The sequence below is a fragment of the Pangasianodon hypophthalmus genome, chromosome 8 (assembly GCF_027358585.1).
Source record: "Pangasianodon hypophthalmus isolate fPanHyp1 chromosome 8, fPanHyp1.pri, whole genome shotgun sequence".
In the NCBI taxonomy this organism is placed as follows: Eukaryota; Metazoa; Chordata; class Actinopteri; order Siluriformes; family Pangasiidae; genus Pangasianodon; species Pangasianodon hypophthalmus.
The window spans coordinates 26,740,428-26,763,483 of record NC_069717.1 but is presented as its reverse complement, the minus strand read 5'-3'; the positions used below and the strand labels follow the sequence as shown (position 1 = coordinate 26,763,483).

Below are 23,056 nucleotides of genomic sequence, written 5' to 3'. Positions count from 1 at the left end.
CTCCTTCACAGGATCTTGAGAATGAGTCACATTGAGATTGTTGGCCTGTTGGAAAGGCAGTGAGCAACCCAAATTGAAGCTGGGGTGCCAATACTTTTATATTAGTCACTGGCAGATTCTGGATTTTATATTAGTGGATTATGGTTTAGAAATGTTAAATCGAGGTAAATATTAGCTACAGGATCACATTACCTTGGACCAATAATTTTTAACAATCATTTTTAATTTTTGAAATATGAATAAAATTGTTATGATAGAAAAGTGATTATCAGGACAATTGTGTGCTAATTGTGTTTAGGGTTTGATGAAACTATATCTAGCTCCACCCACACGTCGCTGTTGATTACCTCAGGAAGCAGAAACGAAGACAATGTGTGATCACAAATTTGTTACCGTATTGTGTCTGTTAAAAAAAAAAGTTTATAAGTCACAAGAAAAAGGAAACAATTGCGTAAAAGTTATCATTTTCAGATGAAAATGATTTTCAGCCTCCTTGTATGTTTTTTAATGCGAATCAGCACATCGTCAAACTGCTGATTCAGTCACAGTGATCAGAACTGATTACAGTCTTCCTTTTATCAGGTTTACAGCAAAACAAAGAAAAAGCTCAGGTTGACAGGAAACTCTCAGGATTGAGCCATTCCTGCATACAGCCTACACACACACACACACACACACACACACACAGGACTTTCTCACACTGTTGTTGAATGTATACACCCTCAGATATATTCCGTATGTGCAGCCAAGTTTCCTCTTCTCAAAGCGAGTGGAGAATTCACAGGCCAGTCTGAGACGGTAATCACACAGGAGAGGACGAAGACGTCCCACAGCACCTACATCTGGAGAAATCTGTCTACTATCGTCCATATGGTCCACTAGGGTTCGATTATAGACAACAGCGCCCCCTCTGGACAACTAGGGCAAAATGTTCCTTCTCCATTTCAACCCTTGGGCACAGTGTGTGTGTGTGTGTGTGTGTGTGTGTGTGTGTGTGTGTGTGTGTGTGTGTGTTTGAAAAAGAACATATGTTCATCTTTTCAGCTAAATGTGCCTCGGTTTGCACTAGACGCGTCCTGATGTTTTCCATATTGTGATAATAGCTTCAATTTTTCTTTTTTACTCACAGTTCATATCACATCACATCGCCATGCTCACATCTCTGTTTGAAAATCTAAATCAGTGCTTTCAATATTATGTAACCATGACAACGGGCAATAAGACTTAAAGCTAGGTTATGATTATTGCTTTATGTCACCAAACAAAAATAATAAAAAATGAACAAAGCAGATGCCTAAAGTCAATATTGATTATAGTCTGATTAAGGTGTTGATTAATTTTCTGTAACAGCAGCTCTGACAGTAGTGCAGCTACAAGGCACATCACAGGTTTATATTAACACTCTCGATTCTGTATATTCGGATTCTCCAAATAAGAAACAAACACACAGTGTTGGTATAAAAACAACACTTTATATAGAGTTGAAAAAAAAAAAAAAAATCCAATGAAAACACAACTGCTTTACAGTTACAAATGTCTTCCCTTCTGTTATTTACACATTTGTTCCTCAGAATGAATAAAAAAATGACAAATATATGAAGGATCAGGGAAATTCGAAACATTACAGATACATCAACACAATTTTACAGTGCAGCTGATACAGAATTTAAAAAAAAACAAAAAAAAAAACAAAGAGAAAATGTCATTTGCACTCCATCTGTTGCTGATCAGAGACATTATGAGCAGTTTATTATGAAACGTCCAGTGACTGGTTAAATGTAACATCCTCACACAACAACCAGAGATGCACCAATCCTCATTTTTATCTTAAATACTAAACCAATATGCAACACGGACATGTTTGAAATGTGCTTTCAGACGATTTGTGTCTTAGAACATTTTTCTTTATAGTACAATTGTTTTTTTTTTTCTTTTATGAAATGGCTACTAGATTAATTTTGAAGCAAAGATGGATGGTTGCAACATGGACGGAGGTCTTTCAGTCCTCCATGATGATTCATTTTCTCGATATTTGTTGTGAACCAATGTGGGACTGAATAAAACTCCATCCATGTTGCAGCCTTTCTTCTTCATGTTAATGCTATTTTTTTCTTCTTTTTTTTTTTTAAATCACCCTGTATATACTATAAGATATCTTGCGATTGCATTCTATAGCAATCTCGTACTCAGCTTTGGATTGGTGCGTCTCTAGTAAGCAACATGACAATCGCACATTTACGACACATCTAACACACAGCTCACTAAAAAAAACGATGAGCGGGAGCATCTGTAACACCAAACACCTCCACTGCTCTAAAGACTTCTGTTCCGAATCCAGATTTAAACCTGGCTCGCTCATCAATCCAGTACCAAAACACAGCCAAATCGCCAACGATTGCTAACTCTACATCCTGAACAGGATGTTCACACGCTACTAGTCATAACTGGCCACAACTAAAGAGGATGTTCAGCTAAATGAAGTGTACAAATACACAAGATATCTAAAATCTAAACCCAGTCATGGGGCTTTTATTTTTAACTGCACACACACCTGATTCATCTGATCAGCTCATTATCGTAATCGTTATCAAAACCTTACGTGGATGTTAGGGGTGGGCAATGTGTAAGGAATAAACCTTCTAACCAATCAGATTTAAGAATTCAACGTGGAAAAGCCGTATCAATGTTACGGGCTAACACCAACCAGGTATGTGTTACAATTTGACACTGTGATGTTTTATAGGTCCACGTCTACCATTGTGACGCTTTACTGCAAAAACAACAACAAACTTCTCACCTCTAACGGCTGTCAGAAATACTTAACAGACTCATTCGTATTTTCTTCCGAGGATAATAAATGTGTAATGTTAACGGGTTTATAAACAAAGAAAGACAGGCACAGTAGAAAAAAAAAACAAAAACAAGCATTTTACAGCATAGGAATCCTGTAAAACAACTTCCACACTGTGGAGTGTGTGTGACAATCCTTGTGTGTGTGTGTGTGTGTGTGTGTGATAAAAAGCCTGTTGCACTCCTGTCCAGAGTGTCTCTGCTGAGGTGTTTAGCTTAATGACACGTAGTTGATAACACTTGACAGGAACACACAGTGGATGTCCGCTTAATGAACTCACACACACCTCTGAGGAGATGAAGCAGTGTGTATATCCATTTGTGTGTGTGTGTGTGTGTGTGTGTGTGTGTGCGCGCGTGTCTAGCTGCCTCCGCTGGGTTTGGCGGGTGTTTTAGCGCGCACGGCGGTTCCTGTGCGTGCGTTTCCTTTGCCCGGTTGAGGCTGTGGTGTTCCAGGCTGCTGTACTGACGTGTCGGCTGCAGGGGTCACCGCAGCGCCCTGCTGCTGGGCGGGGCTTTGAGGAGCCGGGACCGTGATCTGAGGAGAGGAGACGGGAGCTGCCGCGGTAACGACCTGCTGTTGTGGCTGCTGCTGCGTTTGGAGGAGTTTCTGATGGACAACCTGCACGGCAGAGGCGGAGCCTGCGGGGATCACCTGCACCTGAGTCTGAGGAGACGAGGCCGCGGCAGTTGCCTGGGTCAGAGTCACCGTCTGAGGCTGGGCCTGGATCTACACACACACACACACACACACACACACACACACACACACACACACACACGCAGACGCACACACGCAGACGCACACACACGCACAGACGCACACACATGCAGACGCACAGAGAGACAGGAGAAAATCAGTATCACAAGTTAGTTTTATAGCCGATTAAAACAAGCAAAGGCTTATAAAGCGTTTAAAGCGGCTGCACACTCAGTATGATGTATGGTTCTCAATATACACAATACTCATGCTAGACGTTGCAGTGCATGCTCGTAATCTGAACAGCACGTGGGCGATATTTCAGGCTGTATCCTCCTGCAGCAGCACACACTCCAGCTTTAGTTCTTCTAACTGCCTCAGAGTGTGGAAGTGAAAGTCTGCTTAGATTAACAAGCTATGTTTCAAATCAAATACAGTGCGAATGCATGTTTATCCTATTTAAAGATAAATCAGGGAAAGAAAGGACAGAAATGAATGCTCCACACACTACAGCATGTGGGCTGGGATGCTTATCGTGTAAAAAAACTGGCTTTACTCTCATGAAAATATTACATGAAATGCAATAGGTTGAACCCGATTAAACTGATGAATTCGATCATCTGCTAGCATTTATTTATGAGACGCAGGGTTCAGTGAGCATCAAATCAAAGTAGCGATCTAGGTTGGATGTAACAGCTGAGAATTTCAAGTTCTCAACAATAAAAAACATACAAACAAACAAAAAAAAACCCATGAGAACCCCTGCTATACACACTTAAGGATTTGTCTTTCAAAGAAAATACACTGTCAAAGGGATGGAGATGATGAGTTGGCTGGTGACACGTTCTGAACTCTTACATGCGTAAATCTTAACTTCACACATTAAAAAATAAGAAACGGGACATCACTTGTTCACTCTTACCTGCTGGGGTGAGGACACTATCTGCGGTTGCACTATCTGAGAAAGTTTTATCTGCTGTGTGGTGGCAGTTTTCTGAGGCTGGCCAGTGATAGAAGTGGCGTAGAACTGAGCCTTAATGCCCTGCTGCAGCTGTGCGGTTGCGTACGTCACCTTCTGCGGGCCCTGACCTGCCGCCTGAGCCGCCTGCTGAGTGGCCAACTGTATTACACAGAGAAAGAAAAGTGGGAAATGATTAAACTTGCAACATGAAATGTCATGTCTTACTTATTGTTAAATAATTTTGGGATTATGGTGTCTTCTCATGCAGACACCTGCAACTTTCCAGAAAAAAGAATCATGCTAGCAGTGAAAAAGACGGGTATTTTTGTTATTACACTGTGCTGAGGCGTTGCGTTTTTATTCTTTCGCTGCTCTATAGTTTTTTATTTAAGGCACAAATTAGTGAGATAAGAAACTTTCATTAATTCCTCCTGGGGAAATTAAAGTGTTACAGCATAATGATGGTAAGAATGTAATGTGTTAGAAGGTATATAAATAATTATTTAAAAAAAAAAATTAAAAAATGGGCAAAAACAAGCATAGACCACGTAGGCGAAGTGTTCTTTTTAAATAAAGTGTGTGTGTTACCTTCTGCTGCACTGCAGCCTGCGTCTGTTGCGGTTGTGCTGCTTTCTGTTGCGCTGCTGCCTGCTGCTGCTTCTGCCGCTGCAACAACTGCTGAACCTGGAATGGACTTACCACAGGCCCAACTGATCACACACACACACACACACACACACAGACAGAGAGAGAGAGAGCGAGAGAGAGCGAGAGAGAGAGAGGGAGAGAGTCCCAATACTGTGGTCATTTTATTCAAATTCAAACACAGAATTCATTCTCCTGAACCCTGCATCCTCATAACACACAAAGTAAAAAGTGGGAATTAAGGTCCGTCAATTTAAATTCACTGACAGACATTTCTAACACAAAGTACTACTTGGTTGTTTTGTATTGTTTTGTGTAAGATGCTCAGTGTGAGTTGCTCTACATGTGACGTGTTTCATTAACAAGTTTGAAAGTACCTGCTTTCGTGGCCTGTCCTATGGCCACGCTGATTCCAGCGACGGTCACCGGTAGGGTGGTGACTCCGGTGGACGACACTACAGCCGGTACAGACACCACTGGAGGAGGTTTGGTCAGAGTCACCTGGGCCGTCTGACCCGCCTGCGCTGGGACGGCGCCTGGAGCCGGGACTCGCGTCTGCTCCGTAAGCAACAGAGTGAGACATTAGTTTTTATGAAGCTCTTACATGCCACTTATACGTAGCTAATTACCAGTGTTTTATATGATTGTTGCTATGGTTACATCTTGAAAATTGATTATCTTCCACTGTAACAAAAATTATTTTTCCATATATCAATGTCAGTCTTCTTGTTTTTAGACTAGAGGCGTTATACCAAAATGTGACCATATACCATTAAAATAAAGTGTGTTATTTAGTAGATCGTGAAGAAAAATGCTTAAATGATGCATGTCTACAGGAATTAATATAAATCTTGGACTTGAAACACTTCTAATGGAAGGGCTGATTACACTATCACAGATATATTTCCCAGGTACAACTGAAACAAGGCTGAGAGGAAAAAAAGGCTAAACCCCAACTGCACTGGGACTTCAAACTCGAGTGAGTATGGTGTTATTTATTTCAAAACTTTGGTTTAAAATGGTCTGCAATTCAACAGCCACAGGTCCTGACATTTATCAGTCAAAGGTGTGTGTGTGTGTGTGTGTGTGTGTGTGTGTGAGAGAGAGAGAGAGGGAACTCACCAGTCTGGTCACCTGCAGGTTAGGGGCAGCGGTCCCGGTGAGCACGGCTCCGGCCCTGGGCACAGTGGCCACTGCGGTGAGCTGCGTGCTGGGCTGGGGTGTCGGAGCGGCCTGGACCTGCTGAGGCTGCTGGGTAATGGCGGGCTGCTGGGCCTGAGCAGCCATGACCTGCAGCTTCTGCTTATGTATCTTTAACAGAAAATATACACACACACATGCAGATGCATTACTGTACACTTCTAAACTTTTTTTTTTTTTTTTTGAATTAAAGTTTTTATTGCTTTTCTTTTTGGAAGGCTGATAGGTAACAGAAATACAACATTACCATGATTATGCAAGGTTACAGATTCTTACAGGCACGTTTTGACCATGTAATAAAATACAATGCAAGACAGAACACAAAGTAGTTGTCTATTCAGTTTGAGACCTTACAGTAATATACGTCCAGAACTCTTCCCATGGAGACAACCCCTCCTCTCTAACACTATTTACTCAATTAAGCATGGATTCATAGGATGCAATTTCTACAATTGCACTGGCCCACTCTTTCAATTCTGGGGCTTTCACTGTCTTCCAGTGTCTCAAAATAATCCTACTTGCCGTTGTAATACATACCATAATAACAGAAAATACACGCTTTGAAACATTAGGTATTTGAGACTTGTCGCCTAATAAACACAATTTAGAGGTTAAAGATATTTCGGAGCCATACCAGCAACTTAAGACATCCATAACTTGTTTCCAAAATGGTTTAACAAGACTACATTCCCAAATACAATGTAAAAAGGTACCTTTTTCCAACTGGCATTTCCAACATAAATTGTCTTTTATCAGTTTCATCCTGTAAAGTCTTACCGGAGTGTGGTAATATCTATGAAGAATACACTTCTAAACTTAAATCTAACCCAGAGCTTAAGCCTAGCACTAGTAATAATCTTATTCATAAAACTCGGTTCAGTGCAAATGTGAAAGCAACTACTGCTGGATACCAGATAATTAACAGATTAAACATGCACTTTAACAAAGTGTAACAGCGTTATCCTTAGACAGTCAAGGTTATTGTACTGAGAAACTCATTCACGATACTGCCCTGCAAATACTCTGGCTAATTTCTTTATTTCAGGCTTCTGTTTACAGTTTTCTGGCCTTGACTCCAGTTGTAACTGGTGCTCAGCTCTAAGCCTTTTTCTTAAAAGAGAACCAATGATGTACACCACTGTACAACAACACCAATGTGTTATATACAAGCACCGGCTTATAGAATCTTTTTTTTTTTTTAAATATACCATTAGACATACAGGGTCTCGGGCAGAGTAGGATACTGACTCCTAGTCTATATCTCGTAGAAGAAGGAAAAAAAAAAAAAAGATCAACTGGTTCTCATGCTATAATTCTACAAGATTTTCTCATGGGAAAATAATTAACCATTGGAGACCACTTCCTATGTGGTCAACGTGTGTTAAAATTCCATATTACCTTGGAACAATTTACCAATTCTGCCCCTTAAAAAAAGAAAAACGGAAATGAAACACATACTCACCCTGTCCATGAAAAACAAGTCATCCATGCAGATTATACTGAACGTTTTGGTTTTAAGGGACGTGCACTATTACATGACACTAATCTAGATATACAATTTGTGACAGACTGAAATTAATACACAGCCAGAAAGCTCTGATGTTGTGTGCTGCAGTGAGAGGTGCTGACTCAACATTAATCGTGTAGCAAACACAGCAGCCATTCAGCGATTCTCTGATAGCATCAGACTTCCTGTGTCGATAAATATCACACAAGTTTCAGACTGCCAGCAAGTAGAGCGCTGTCAGCAAATTGCTCGAATGCAGCTGCAAGGCAGGTGTGTAAGCGCGCGTGGGTACCTGTTGTGGTTTGTTCACTGCTTTGATCTGAGGAGAACCAGCCTGCTGCTGCTGCTGTTGCTGTGGGAGCTGCGGCTGGTGCTGCTGCCTGACGATCTGCAGATGAGCCTGGGGGATCTTCCCTGCTACACGGGAGAAAAGAAAAAAGAAAGAAAAAAAAAAAAAAGAATAAGAGTAGTACTCTCTGTGACCAGCAAAATCAGCAAACATAACAATGGTGTAATAATTAGTGGTGTTAGCAGTCAAAAGTCTGAATCAAATTCATAACTTTTTACAATATGACTGCGTAGTACTTTTTTTATTACATGAGGAATAAAACGCTTAATGTGGGGGTGTGCTGTTAAAGGAAAATAATCAGTGACAGGATGGTGTGATGTGTAATGACCTGAAGTTACTGTTACTACACTCAAGCAATTTTAAAGGGATACACTTTTTTATTTATTAAAGAATGTCACCTGAAATGTGAGTATTAGAAGGGTACTGAGAGCTAAAGAAGGCTCTGAGTGATGCGGGGCGGGGCGGGGCGGTGTGTGTGTGTGTGTGTGTGTATATGTGTGTGTGCGTGTGTCAGAGAGATACCTTGAGGCACGGGCGAGCGTGTCTGTGATGGCACCTGACTCGTGGGCACTACAGTCGCTGCAGTCACTGGGGTTACAGCACGAACACCCTGGCTAGTCGCTATGGCGACGACCTCAGCAGGGGTGGAGGCAGGGGCAGAAGCGACAGCCCTCTGCTGGGTGTGAACCACCTGAGCTGCAGCAGCACCTGCAGCCTGGGGCAGAACAGATAACTATTAAAACACACTAGCATATGAATCAGCATATTAGCCACACATCCAGTTATTGGGAAAATGCTTGTAAGTGACTTTCCACAAAATTGATACAAATAAAACCAAATTTAACAGAGGGAATGCTGCACTGTAACCTGGTAAAGCTAGTGCTAACCCTAATAGAGCTAACTAGCTTAATTAGATTAGTTATTTATTAATTATTTTATATATTCACTCTTCCATCCTTCCTTCCTTCCATCCATCCATGTATGGGACAAAAAAACTTTTGCTGCATTCTTCTGTCACTTTTTTTTTTTTTTTTATAGTGTCTCATTTGCATGTGATGCTTTTTTCTGTTTCTTTGCTCTGCTTCCTACATAGACATGCAAGGCACTTTTCAAATCAGATTCATTTGTATTTATATTTGGATAATATGCAATTCAATTTGGGTGGCACTTTCTAATGTTAAATGTTTGCTACAATAACAACATGGTTAAATAGGCAGTCAGGTCAGAGGAGAACCACGCCTACTCAACTGTAGTACCCACAATGACAGCAGCACCCTGTCCTCCTTTACTACAGATATTACAGATATCTCCATCTATTTTTCTGAGAGCAAACATGGCTTACAGGTAAAGCTCCAGGAATGATGGGAGAAGCGAGCCGTTTGTTTCCCTGAAACTGGCCTGGAGGAACACTGGCTACTGTGTTCACGATGACGTTTCCTCCCACTCCAGGTCCTGAGAGAAGGAGAAAGAAATCATCACAACCACCATCACCACCACCACCATCATCATCATCATCATTGGATCTTCTTAGGAAGTGACAACACTGAGAGATGCGCCTGAGGCAAACCCCGAACAATACCTGTCTGAATGCCTATGCCAGCAGCGGCAGTCTTGATAGCTCCTGCCTGAAAGTGGGGGAAAAAAAAGGAAAAAAAAAAGTATTTCTAATTACTTAAAGAACTGATGATACAAAAAATAAATATTTACTATTACATTAAATTTAGAACGATAAACATGTGGTGAAGCGGTAGGGAAAATTCTTACCAGCACAGCGGTGTTCGGGACTGCGGCAGCTCCTTGCTGGGTGCCCTGAGAAACTCCAGCGGCCTGTAGTCCAGCGGTAGCGGCCTGCGGCTGGGCTTGCGGCTGAGCTGTGGCCCCTGGAGTCCCTGGGGTAGCTCCGGCTGCCTGCTGCTGCTGCTGAGCTAACTGTTGAGCCCTCTGCTGCTCTGCCAGAGCCTGGAGAAAAAAAAAAAAAAAAGAAAAACAGAGTGCGTGTGAGAGAGAGAGATCACTGAGAAAGCCTCATTTATGCTACGTTATTGCACAAATACTAATAACACAGAAGTGGACAAATCGCATGCCTGGGGAGAGCAGACTATGTGTCCAGGTAAATATTATTATTATTATTATTATTTATTAATTTGTCGTTATACCTCAACAATGTTGATTTCCCGATTCTCATTGGTCTGGAGGTGTTGATTAATTTTCTATTACAGCAATTCTGACAGCCATCACAGGTTTACATTAATGAGCTCGTTCTAATGTGTTATTGTTTCTACAAACACACTCTGATTTAAAAAAAAAAAAAAAAAAGAAAAAAAAAAAAGTGTGTAATTGTTTATATGGCGTTGATAAGTTTCCCGTGACGAGACGTTTATTTAACATTTATGGAAGGAGTCTCCAGTGTCAGCACTTTGTTACTATCAGAGGTAAAGCTGAAGCTTTACATTTCCTGACATGGGAAAGTCTTCACAATTGAAGAGTTCAGGTTTCCCTTTAACGTGACAAACTGTATTGTTTTGTACTAACTTCAAGGAGAGGAGGAAAAAAAAAAAAAAAAAAAAAAAGAGGGAGGTTGGCAAGGGAACGACTGTTTATATCTTCTATAAGGTCTGTGATAACTTGTTTCGAGGATGTTCCACAACATTAAATGTAACTATATGGATAAAAAGTAAAATGCCTCATTTATTAATATAAAAAAATATGCTGTGGTACAAAAGGAATAAAAATAGGAAAATAATGAACTATGGGGTAGTAACAGATCACACGACTCCATCATTGATTATTTTTCTAATATAGCACACCCCCCAAGTGTTTTATTCCTCACTTTTTATCAACTGTAAAGGGCCAACAAACCATAGGGTTGGGCAAGCACACTGAACTTTTCCTTTGTCAGTTGTCCACCACTGTAATAATAATAATAATAACAATAATAATAATGATAATAATGATAATACAAGACCACAGAAATCTCACCTTCTTTTCTTTAGCGATTCTCTCTGCTCTCTGAGAGGCCACTTGGATGGGAGGCAGTGGTTTATCATAGCTGATCCCACTGTGTAACAGATTCAGACACAGAACACAGAAAAGGGAATCTGTATTAGTAGATGAGACAGATAATGTGACAGTTTTTCTACTTTTAACAGATGGAAGTGCGCAAATATGTACGACTACAGTACTTCTTAGGCTGCATTTCCTATAATCCATCACACCTGCCTCTCGGGATGTCATGCATCATATCATAAATTACGAAGCATCTTGGTTGTAGCTATTTGTAACCCAGATGACAAAAACGTACTATAAAACTTCAGATATGGACATTTTATGACATAAAGACAATTTTTCCTTCCACACAGTAGTTAATTTTCCATCAACCAGATAATATACAGAAGACAGAAATGCGGCAGTTTCCCAACAAATATAGACATAAAGCTTTACGACAATTTCTAAAATACCGAATGACACTAAATTACACTACATGTGTAAATGCCATATTTTTTTTAGGTCAACCAGAAGACATCCACTAAACTTCCATCAAAGTTAGTCTTATTAGATTTAATTGATATGACCATTTATAATTCCTACTGCAGCAAACATTTCAAACTGCTCAAACACTTTTACATAAAATTATTTCAATAAATACCTGCCTACTGCTGCTCTCTCAAACTAAACTCTCAAAGTAAAGACAAATATTCTTCACTTTCACCAGCTGCAATGCGAGCGGCATTGTTCACATACTCGGTTGTGTATCTTATGTACATATGGAGAATTAAATGTGGCGTCACCTAAATGGTGTATCAGAACCAAAACATCTTTTATCCAGCTGGTTTCCATCCAAGTCAAACTGTAATGTTTAGCGATTTCATGCACAGCAACGTTAAACAGACTGACAAGCTCCGTTTCTCTTTAAAACTTTCTGCTGGCGTGATTGTTGTCATTGGGCTGCATCTCAAATCAAAATCCCTCACCATACATTAACAATACTTACTAATCTAGAAAATCCAGAAGACTCGTACTCAAAACAGAGCTTTCCGTAGGTTTAAGGGGTTTTAAATAATTCAAACGCTAACTGTAATAGGAAAACTGTTAGTGTTAATACACTATTAACGATCTAGAATAGTACATAAGTATACAATTTGAGGTACAATGTTAGTTTATTTATTCAGCTGGGGACAGTGTCACATGGTGCTATACTGCCTACACTGTTTATGTTGATATTCCACCACGTGGCTGTGTCATGTTAATTTCTGTGCACAAACGATGTGCCAAACGACCACAGGATACGCGCGGCGGCCATCTTGTGTGCGTATAGCTAACACTAAGCATAAATCAGCCTTAAGGCTACTAGTGTGTTAACAGCACCGATTGTAGAGAATCTAAACATGACCGAGGTAATTACAAAGCCAGGAGATACTCTGCATCTAGAGAGAGAAAAAAATTTTAAAAAACCACAAGAAGCACAATTTCCCCCCATAGAAAAAGTTTACCTTTCAGCCAAGACAGAAGCATGCTTAGGGTTCTTCTGGAACGGATTCATACCAAGCCTGAAGAAGGAAAAAAAAAAAAAAGAAACTATAAAGAAAACAGCAAGGTCATTGTAAACCCATCCTTGCTTTGCTTATCCACTTCAAGCTCTTACAGAGGTTTTATTGGAGGACTCCTCTTGCTGGCGATGATCTTCATGAGCTCGAAGCGGTTGTTGTAGAGCTGGATCTGGGTGGCGTTGTCGTCCTGGGTGTAGATCTGACACGTGCGCAGGGGACGGCTGTTCTTTGTCTGTAAAAGGCGGAAAAGTTACAAAATGGAGCTTGAGCATCAATCAGAAGAAGAAGCCAGTATTTAAAAAAAAAAAAAAAAAAAAAAAAAATGATGCATTTGTCATCTTGCCTTATAGATGCTCTTGGTCTTCTTCTTGGGATTAGCTTCGTAAATTAACTGCAAGACAAGACAGTTGTTATTCAATTCAGAATAGAAACAGAAAACTACAGAAAAGAATGAATAGTCAAAAATAAAAGCAAAACAGAATTAATGTAAATATACATGCAATCAAACAGGACATATACAGTAGTAGTAATAATCAATAATCAATCTGTTGAGCACATGCAGAGTCATGCAACATGTTTCCAGTTTAAATGCTCAAACGCACCTTGCCCTCCTCACGAGGGATGATGACGTTCTCGTAGCGGCTGCGGCACTGTTTCGGCGAGCGGTAGATCCTGCTGCAGGAGCTCACCACGTCGCTCACCAAATCCCAGTTTGGAGTGTGAGCCGGAGACGCGATGGTCAGGTTCAGAGGGAGCTCGAGCAGCTGTTTCACAGCCTGACGAACAGCACAGAGAACAACGATACTGATATTATATGGTCTGTTACTGAGCTACACTGAGAGATTGTAAGTGTATAAGATATTGTGTGTGTGATTATACATGTGTGATTGTGGAAGTGTTTGCATATGTGTGCTGTGTGCGTGTGTGTGTGTGTGTGTGCGTGCGTAAGAGAGAGAGAAAGAGAGCATGATTGTCTGAGTGTCTGTGAGATTGAGTGAATGTGTGCACAGTATTAGAGTGTGTGTGTGTGTGTGTGTGTGTGTGTGTGTGTGTGCATGCCTTTGTGAGTATGAGATTGTGTTTGTTTGTTTGTGTGTGTCTGCCTGTGAGAAAGATTGTATGAGTGTGTATGAGTGTGTGCACTTGTGATTTTTGTGTGTGTGTTTGTGCAATTGTGTGTGTATACAGCACCTTCAGCAGAGCAGAGTCTTCACTGAAGAGTCATTCAGGATTGTCTTGTGCTGTGTGTGTGTGTGTGTGTGTGTGTGTGTGTGTGTGTGTGTGTGTGTGTGCAGAGGTGTATGTGCGTCTGTATTCCTGCAGTAGAGCAAAGTCTTCACTGAAGAGCCACTCAGGATTGTCCTGTCTTGTGCTGAGTGTGTGTGTGTGTGCGTGTGTATGTGTGTGTGGGTGTGTGTGGGTGTGTGTGTGTGTGTGTGTGTGTGTGTGTGTGTGTGTGTGTGTACACGTGTGTGTACCTGCAGCAGAGCCCAGTCTTCACTGAAGAGCCACTCAGGATTGTCCTGTCTTGTGCTGAGTGTGTGTGTGTGTGTGTGTGTGTGTGTGTGTGTGTGTGTGTGTGTGTGTGTGTGTGTGCACACGTGTGTGTACCTGCAGCAGAGCCCAGTCTTCACTGATGAGCCACTCAGGATTGTCCTGCCCCGGCTCCATGGTGGGTTTGACCAGCGAGGGCAGCGGCTTGGCGAACGGAGCCTGCTGCTTCAGAGAGAAGTTCTTCTTCTGGTCCTTTCCTTCTCGCCGCACCTTCAACATGCTCGCCTTATCGAAGAGCGACCGTGGGGGGATCACCGCCTCGCCATGACCCTTCTTCTTCTTACGGCCCATGGCTGGGGAGACACCAGACATCATACGCATTATACGTGTAAAAGGTATTTGCTAATACATTAAATGTTTCTTACTACAAATAAAAGTTTTCATATATCGGATATAGCAGTTAGTCTAAATATTTTATTTTCATATATGCAGCAATTCCTTTAGGAAGCATTCAAACAAAAATAGTGAGGTCTACAACTCCATGATGTTGTACCCTATGTAGTGAAAACACGTAGCGAATGAAAAAGAAAACATTTGATATTTGATCTAACTGTTAAAAAGGTTTAAATAGCAAATATATATATAAAGACGAATTAGATTTTTTTCTGTCTCTAAATTGCATAGGAAATGTATAAATATGCTAAATAAATAAATTCCAAATCATTAATGTTTATCATTAGGTTTAAGGTTTTAAAATTAAGATACAGTCTCCTCTTGATTTAAATCAGGGGTTATTTGAATAATAGTTAATTATATGATACAGTATTATTTATACTATTATCTGTGTATATATACACAAAAGTTTATATTACTTTTCTACTGAGACTTTAGCAATCAATTCACATTTATTTTTCCTCAAAACAAACTACATTAATGCAAGTCATGGATGATTTCCTACCCGACGGGTCCATCTTGGGTCTCTTGTGCTCTTTGCGGATGTACACCGGGGGCAGTTTGGACTCCGGCATGGGGGCGGAGTCATACATGAGGCAGATCACAGAGTCGATGTAGATGTCATTATCGTCCTGAGGTGGTGTAGGTGGCGTCCACAGCTACAGCAGGAACAGACAGAGAAACAGAAGATCATCATATCTATACGTAATACACACCTAAATCCTGTGAAATGCTACACATAACATACGCAGTATCGTCTTACCGGCATAATCTCTGTCTGACCGTCTGCAGACTCAAACACGTACTCCTACAGAGCAGAATGGAAAAATGGAGTAAACAAAACGCTTAAGCACCTAAGACACTGGAAAACTTAGATTCTTTTTTGCTGACTACTCGGACTGAAAAACATGTAAAAGTGTACCATGTTGTAGGCATCCTCTCTGGTGTAGGTGAAGAGGTCTTCCTCATCTTCTAGAGTAGCCTGCTCCTCTTCTTCGTGCTTTCGCTTCTGTTGCTGCCGCAGCTCCCAGGCTCGTTTAGCGGCTTCTGTATGCTCCTAAAACCACGAACAAAACACAATGTGATGAGGAAGTTGATTATTTTCCTAGTTTCCTAGTTTCTTTATTTAAATTTCTCTCCTCTTACCTTAGCGACGGCCTCATCTTCACTAATGTGAAGGTACTCCAGGTACTGAAGTGCGTATCTCTCAATAGGAGTCAGCTACGGCAAATATAAAGACAATTTTAATTTAATAAAGACAAATATCTACAAGCCATCACACCCTTTAATAATCTGCTGCAAATTACCTGTTCCATGACAGATGCCAGCTCCTCTAGCTGAGAAGCATCGTCCGTCACGTCACCCTCCTCCTCCTGCTCCATTTGCTCCTCTCCTTTCTCTAGCTGTTTCCTCTCCAGCCCCTCCTCTAGGTGAAGCGTCTGCAGCGTGATGGTGTTGAGGGCCTGGATGTACGGCCTTGCCACGTGCGGAGGGATGGATTCTGACGGAGACGGTTCCTGATGCAGCACGACAAACTCCTCCACCTTCTCTCCAGATCCAGCTTCTACCTCAAACAGGTCCTGGATGGTGCGCTGGACAAAATATAAAGAAGGAAAGCATTAGACGCAATACCTCAAAAGCTGAGACAGTTAAGAAAACAGGCCAGATTCAGCAGATGGATAAAGAAGTGAACAAGCCTAATGGTGTGGGCGTGTACCTGCGTGAGGAAGGCGAGGGTGTAGTCCGTGCCTTGTGCTGCCACTTCTCTAATCAGGTCCTTAGTGCCGTTCTTCAGTAGTTTCTCCTCTATGGAGTTTCCACTCTCCAGCCTGAGGGAATCAACATTTAGACCATTATATTTCCTCTAATCTATCCAGCTGTTACATTTAGCTTGATCTGAGCCAATAAAGTTTATTCATGTCTTTATTTCCTTATTAAAACAAGTCCCTTTTTAATAATTACTCTTTTTACATTCAGATCCTTCGCTGCTATACACACACCTGTAAATGTGGATGTCTTTGGAGCGTCCGACCTTGTCGCACCACTCCTGTGTACGGGCATCCATGCTGGGGTTAAGATCCGTGTCGTAGAACACAACGGTGTCCGCGTCAAACACGTGACCCACGGCAGAGCAGCAACGATTGGTCAGGATGGCACAGAAGAACTGTCTGTTGCAGTTGAAAGCCTTTATCTGATCCTGGGGGGGGCGGGGCAAGAGCCAGGGAAGTTAGAGCAAGGGGTCATCCAAATTCTTATACTTGGAAATGTAATAGATAAATGGTAACTAAATGCAGCATTACAAAAAAATTTAACATTTAGCAATAAAGTGGTCATGTGTCTGAAAGTGTTATGTTTTGTCAATTGTCTGTTACACTTACAAACTAAATCACACTCTACAGAATGTCTGTGTGTTTTTTTTTTTTTAAATAATATCCGAATACCTGTCTTTCGTGGCGGGAGAGGCTCTCGTCCAGGCGTACAAACGTGAAATTTCTGTGGTCCAGAAAGGCCTCCAGGATGTCCAGCATGCTGGCCATCTGAGTGTAGATGAGGACTCTCCTGCCCTCTGCCTTCAGCTTGTGCAGCAGGATAGACAATGCCTCCAGCTTACCTACACACACACACACACACACGTTTATACATTAAATCCTGAAATCTACCAGCAAGAGATAAACATTTAATACATCACAAACACTGATTTGCCATTATATTACATACATCCACCCTGTAGCTATACTTACTGGCCATTTTATAAGATAGACCTGACCTATAGGTCACTTTGTAGGTATATATTTACTATGGCTCATGTGTTGATCTGTCCATTCTGCCCTCTATCACCACAGAATCATCTATGCTGTAACTATAGTGTGTCCTACTTGTTCGAAACTGGATTAATTAGCGTCAATAATTCACAGACAAAAGTTGAATTGTAGTCTGAATCAGGAACTCAGATTTATTCCTAGCAACCATGCAAAATAAAGTTTGCGCAAGGCCATCATACAGCTCTCCTGCTCACTACATATCGAGAGAAAATAAAGACGCAAAAATGAAACGAATAATATTTTTACGTACAATGTAAGGACGGAACATCACAGCTCGTACGCAAAAACGTTGCTGACTTTTTGTTTAGGGTGTAAACATGATGTGCTACATTAAAAAGCCTGTTATAGAAGAGGACAGAGATCATATAGTCTATATTAATGCACTAGCTAACTTGCTCGCCATTTATTTCTACATTAAAAAACAGGTTAGCTACCATGTTTTAGCTGAGTCAATTAGGTTGCCAGGCAACCGAGACATGGGAATGGGCAGCACACTGGAGCTCTCACTTCTTGCCAAGGCGGGTGGCTAATGAGTTTATGATTTGTTCACCCCTGACAACATATGTGTAAGAGTAACTTGGTGATATTTCCCAGAAAATCGACATCACTTTGTCCTATTTGATTGTATGTACTGATCCTTTATAAGATCAATAACGTATCTATCTATAAAGGATAAATAATTTTCTGAGGTTATCTGAACTTTCATCCATTAAGAGTGCTATAATGTGAAATGAAGTCCAACCTGAGTCCATTTCCAGCAGGTTTTTATCAGGGAGCTCAAAAGTAGCTGGGAAGGCCAGAGAGCGGATCTCTGAGTTGTAGGGGGCGGAGACTTCACGAAGCTGACGCATGAACGACTTCTGCTTCAGGCTGTATGGAGGCGGCGGGTTGACTGCGTAAAGCTGAGGGGGCGGAGCTACAGAGGCAGGAAGAATACACGACAGCCTGCAAGGGGAGATTTGATTTAAGATGTAAGGAACAGGAGAAACCCAGATACAAATAATAACAAAAGAGTTAAATGATGTACTGTGTTACTACGCAGTATGACAAAAAAAACAAAAACAAAACAAAACAAAAAAACCACACACCTTTTGACAAGGTTATCTCCTTCCTGCAATCTGTCTGTATGGGAGCGAAGAGCCAATCGAAGTGAGTCTGTCGCATAAACACTGTTCTGCTGGGCCTTCAGGCAGGCGTCTCTGCCCACCCAGGCCCAGCGCGAGTGCACGGGAGAAGGCAGAGGAGGAGGAGCGCGTCCCCTGGTCACAGAGCAGGCCTCGAGAAGGTCAGCCCCGTACAGGACAGAGCGCTGAACACGCCGCTCGTTAACGGTGAACAGACGAGTCAGACGCTCCTTCAGCTGCCTGTTCCTCTCCTCACTTGACTCCTGAAGAGAGAAAGCAGCCAAATTTAGGAGGTGCACACACCAAAGCACACCACAGATTGACAGTTTGACCACAAGTGAAGTGACGTAAAACAGGATTAATGACGACCTGTTTGTTGGCCGTCATTTTATTCTTGCATCATGTATGAACTGTTTGTACGTATTATATTACTGAATGGCGCAAGTAAAGATGAATTAAAGCCTCACCAGGCCTGAGTCATTGAAAAGCACGTGTATAAATAATTTCAAAAGAGCCGTGTGTCATATCTCATGAGAAAACAAGAACTTTTCCAGCTCTCACTCACTTGTGGTGCGGCATTGGTGGAGGGTTTTGCGTTGCTTCCTGCGTCAGCGGGGGCAGAAGTCGTAGCCGTAGCACTAGCAGCCACACCAGCTGATTTACAGAGAGTTAACATTAGATCACAATTTCTTTCTTCTTAAAAAAAAAAAAAAAAGATTCAGGTAGAGATGTAAGTGAAGACTCTCACCCTGTGGAGGTGTAGGGGTGGCCGGAGGGGGGACCGCCTGAGGGCCTGTGGAGTTGTGAACAGGAACGGACTGAGGCATCGGCTGCATCACCAAGGAGCCCGGCGGCCTGAGGATTGGCTGCCCCGGGGTAGATACGATCTGCAGAATGTTACCTACAGGAGGAGGAAAACCAAGAGAGAGTTAAAAACGAAATACTTAGAAAGAAGTCATGGGGTCACATACTGCAAGGTGTGCCATAGACGACGGCAAAATTTGACAGATGACAGATTTCCGTGCAAACCCTGGTTATAGTATGATGTAATGGACGGGTGAAAAAACAGACTGAAAGAAACAAAAAACAAACAAACAAACTAAAACATTCCGTTGAAAAAAAACAACAACCAAAAACTAGAAACACAGAGACACACAGCCTTTAGTCTGAATAAGAACGCAAAAATAAGCTTTAGACTAAAAATCAATCAAACAAAGAAACAAACAAACAAGTAAATAAGTAAATTAGTAAATAAATAGCTTTTAGACTTTTGATCCTTTCATCCTTTAGATGAAAAAAAAACAGCTTTTAGACTCAATAAAAATGCAAAAATGAGTGAGAACAAGAAAAACAAACAAAAGTGACCCTTATACTACACAAAAAAAAAATAAACAAATAAAGCCTTCAGACTTAATAAACACACCAAAATTGCCTTTACACTTGGGAAAAAAAAATGGCATACAGCCTGAAAACAATCCCAACTGCCTTCTATACTGAAAAGACACCCAGCCAAAAACCCCACAATCAACACATCTGTGTCCTCTGTTCATTATGCAAGGTTTCACTCGAGTGCATTGTTTCAGTCAGATGCTATCATTCAGCTGAACATTAGCTCACTATTTTACTAGCCAGGTTTCTAATATTCTGATTTTCAACGGCTAAGGCTGCTTAGGGACGCTGAAAGGTCCTCTGCAGGATTGGATAAATAAAGCCACCCTCAGTCCATCTCAATTGGAAAAATAAAGCCATTGATTCATTATACAATGGAAATTTGTCATTATGCTGCCTCATAATGCCCCAGATTGAAGGAAAGCAGAGCACTGCCTCTTAATTCCCCGATGCACTGAGGGTGTAGAGAGAAGGAACAGGAACACCAGACACATTGTGACAGTACCTTGGAGCTGGAGAGGCTGTCCTGTGGTGAGCTGACGCAGCTGGCTGGGTGACAGTGTGAACTTATTGCCCTGGAACTGCAGCGTGACCGGGGTCTCGGTCTGTGCTATCCGGCTCTGTGCGCCTGTTATAGACGCCAACTGAGCCACTTTCACCACATCTCCACCTTCAGAACAGCACAAACACACACACACACACACATGGGTGATTAGTTGCTAAGATCCTAAAATGCCTTTCTGCTTATTTGAAACTTGCTCTAATATGTTATCATTTCTACAGTAACAACTTACACAGAGACGTGTAATGTGGACGTTACAAATAAACAGATTAAAAAAACGTGTCTAATCGTTGATATGATGAAGTTTTCGGTTAGGAGACGTTTATTTAGCATTTATGGAAGGAGTCTCCAGAGTCAGAGCTCACAAGTAAAGTAGAGGAAAGTCTTCACGACAGAGAAGTTTGTTTTTTTTGTGCTCTCAGTAACATAACAAGCTGGATGTCATCCTGTAAACATTCCTATAAAGTGCTTCATTTATCAAACGTTGACAAAGGTTCTAACAAAGACAACCAAAAAAGGGTTTTTAAAAGGGTTGAGAAAGTGAACAACAACAACAAAAAAAGGTGCAGGGTGAAGGGAGCCATGCTCACGTGCACTTGCAGCTGGAGGATACTGGAAGAAAACTTGTGAACAAATAAAAGAAAGGGGGCCAGAAGAGCAAAGCTACTCGGTGCAGGATCCTTCAGCTGAGCTGGATAAAGAAAAGGATTAGTTTGTGAACAGAAGAGCCGATGCTGAAGGGGAGAGGAAAGCTTAAAGGAATAATAATAAAAAAAAAAGTGATTAAACCAATGAGAAAATGTGAGCTGTGAACAGGCCAGAGAGAGGGAGAGGGAGAGAGAGAGAGAGAGAGAGAGAGGAGAGGAGATCTCATTCATGCAGCTGATGTCAGAGACTGGAGACTAAATCTGGGACACTGCAGAAGCGTACAGCGTATTTATACGTATAAAAAACAAAAACCAACCTGCTAACTGCGCCAAGATTTATCAGCAGTGTTTTTACAGAAATTAAGTTACTCTGGAGCATAAAACATTAGCATTGCTGTAGGAAAATCTGACGTTACCAAAAATGAATTATAGTGCAATATTTAAAGTCGAAGCTTTGTAATTTATAATGGTGTACCCTCCCAGAAAAAGTTTATTAACTGCCAGAATAGTACACCTACCATAAAAAAAATCTAACAAATGGGCATATTATAATTAGTTTAATGCAATCCAGACCTGCCAATGAAGGGGAGGAGGTTTTAATCACTTTCTAATCATTATTAGGCTATTATTAATATCTTCTGTAAAATGTTAGATTTGACACTTTTTAATTTTCATCTTTTTTCCTGGTCGAACTCTTTAGCCTTTTTTCTCTTACAGACAATCGTTTTGACCCAAAATATTTTGGTGGCTAGGATTTTGGTTCATCTCTAATAAATATAGTTATCGGATGCTAATTTTGTACTTGCTTAATGTTAGCTAAACTGAAAGTCGACACAAAACGCAAGAGTGCTTTCGGAAAATTGAGAAGAGAGCTGGTGGGGGCATGGCTTCCAGTTCATATCTTAGAGCTCAAAACACCTACACAGCTGTCAATCATTCCAGATTTACACGTCGTTTAGCACAGCTGGTGTTTTTATTGAAAAAGGAAGATCTTTGGAGTGATAACTCGTATCAGCATGTTAATACGTGAAGCTCTTAGGCAACATGCATGAAGACTGGCAGGTCGACACATTTCGATTTAGATGGTAGAAAAATATGTTAAGCTTTTAGACAGGACTATTTTATCTCCAGCATCCCACACTGTAGTGTAATAAATTTAACTTTTTTGTAGCTCTTCCCCTGCTGTGCTTGAGAGGATGATTCTGTGACTGAAAAAACAGAAGCGAGGTTACATGGCCACTTACTAGGCAAGCGAGCCTGGGCCTGGGAGCTGAGCACCAGCCTCTGGGGCAGCAGGGGGTGGGTGGATAGAGGCTGAGGGGCGACAGCAGGTCTGGGGGCTACAGCACCCACCCCTGCTACACCTAAAGCCACATGGGTAGAAGTGGCAGTAGAGGGAGCAGCTGCAACAGCAAGTCCTGGTGTGCTGCTGGCTGTAGGGTTTAGGGAAGAAGAGACAAAAATCAGATGGTGTTTCTCCAGCTGGAATAAACAGGGAACAGGAGTATGTTTTTAATGGCGCACAGCAAAAAAAAAAAAAAAGGAATAAAAAATAAATAAATAAGCGCAGAGGTTTGGTTTATAAAGCATTGACAACAATTACTGCGGAGGAACTTAGCAGGGACAGCTATGGCGACTGAATATATCATTTGACGTAGTTGAAACAACATAAAAATTTAGAAATTGAATCAAAACATCACTAATAGTTAAGACATGATTAAGTAATTAAATTTTATATTTTAACTGAAGAGAAGTCACCTACACCTACCTAACACTTTAAGAGTAAAATCTCTTCTTTTGAGATTA

The 23,056-nt window shown here is 41.3% G+C and overlaps 1 protein-coding gene across 5 annotated transcripts in view; it reads right to left on the bottom strand.

Annotated features, from left to right (window-relative positions):
• Positions 1 to 1,888: 1,888 nt before the first annotated feature.
• Positions 1,889 to 23,056, bottom strand: part of ep400 (E1A binding protein p400) — a 37,402-nt gene continuing 16,234 nt past the window's right edge. For 3 of the 5 annotated variants that reach the window (XM_034306356.2, XM_034306359.2, XM_034306358.2), the window contains 30 exons: positions 22,495 to 22,683; positions 20,547 to 20,711; positions 19,401 to 19,553; positions 19,218 to 19,306; positions 18,617 to 18,915; positions 18,271 to 18,473; positions 17,148 to 17,317; positions 16,707 to 16,903; positions 16,424 to 16,535; positions 16,014 to 16,298; positions 15,853 to 15,927; positions 15,629 to 15,763; positions 15,470 to 15,514; positions 15,212 to 15,365; positions 14,371 to 14,606; positions 13,362 to 13,535; positions 13,103 to 13,150; positions 12,855 to 12,991; positions 12,703 to 12,759; positions 11,192 to 11,270; positions 9,977 to 10,171; positions 9,792 to 9,837; positions 9,555 to 9,664; positions 8,735 to 8,927; positions 8,156 to 8,280; positions 6,279 to 6,467; positions 5,534 to 5,711; positions 5,100 to 5,221; positions 4,473 to 4,670; positions 1,889 to 3,580 (listed from right to left, as the gene is read on the bottom strand). In XM_034306356.2, coding sequence (XP_034162247.2) covers positions 3,212 to 3,580; positions 4,473 to 4,670; positions 5,100 to 5,221; positions 5,534 to 5,711; positions 6,279 to 6,467; positions 8,156 to 8,280; positions 8,735 to 8,927; positions 9,555 to 9,664; positions 9,792 to 9,837; positions 9,977 to 10,171; positions 11,192 to 11,270; positions 12,703 to 12,759; positions 12,855 to 12,991; positions 13,103 to 13,150; positions 13,362 to 13,535; positions 14,371 to 14,606; positions 15,212 to 15,365; positions 15,470 to 15,514; positions 15,629 to 15,763; positions 15,853 to 15,927; positions 16,014 to 16,298; positions 16,424 to 16,535; positions 16,707 to 16,903; positions 17,148 to 17,317; positions 18,271 to 18,473; positions 18,617 to 18,915; positions 19,218 to 19,306; positions 19,401 to 19,553; positions 20,547 to 20,711; positions 22,495 to 22,683 — 4,727 coding nt within the window. In that variant the 3' untranslated portion in view covers positions 1,889 to 3,211. The remainder of the gene's footprint in view (positions 3,581 to 4,472; positions 4,671 to 5,099; positions 5,222 to 5,533; positions 5,712 to 6,278; positions 6,468 to 8,155; positions 8,281 to 8,734; positions 8,928 to 9,554; positions 9,665 to 9,791; positions 9,838 to 9,976; positions 10,172 to 11,191; positions 11,271 to 12,702; positions 12,760 to 12,854; positions 12,992 to 13,102; positions 13,151 to 13,361; positions 13,536 to 14,370; positions 14,607 to 15,211; positions 15,366 to 15,469; positions 15,515 to 15,628; positions 15,764 to 15,852; positions 15,928 to 16,013; positions 16,299 to 16,423; positions 16,536 to 16,706; positions 16,904 to 17,147; positions 17,318 to 18,270; positions 18,474 to 18,616; positions 18,916 to 19,217; positions 19,307 to 19,400; positions 19,554 to 20,546; positions 20,712 to 22,494; positions 22,684 to 23,056) is intronic. The other 2 variants (XM_053236084.1, XM_034306360.2) reach the window with 2 other exon arrangements.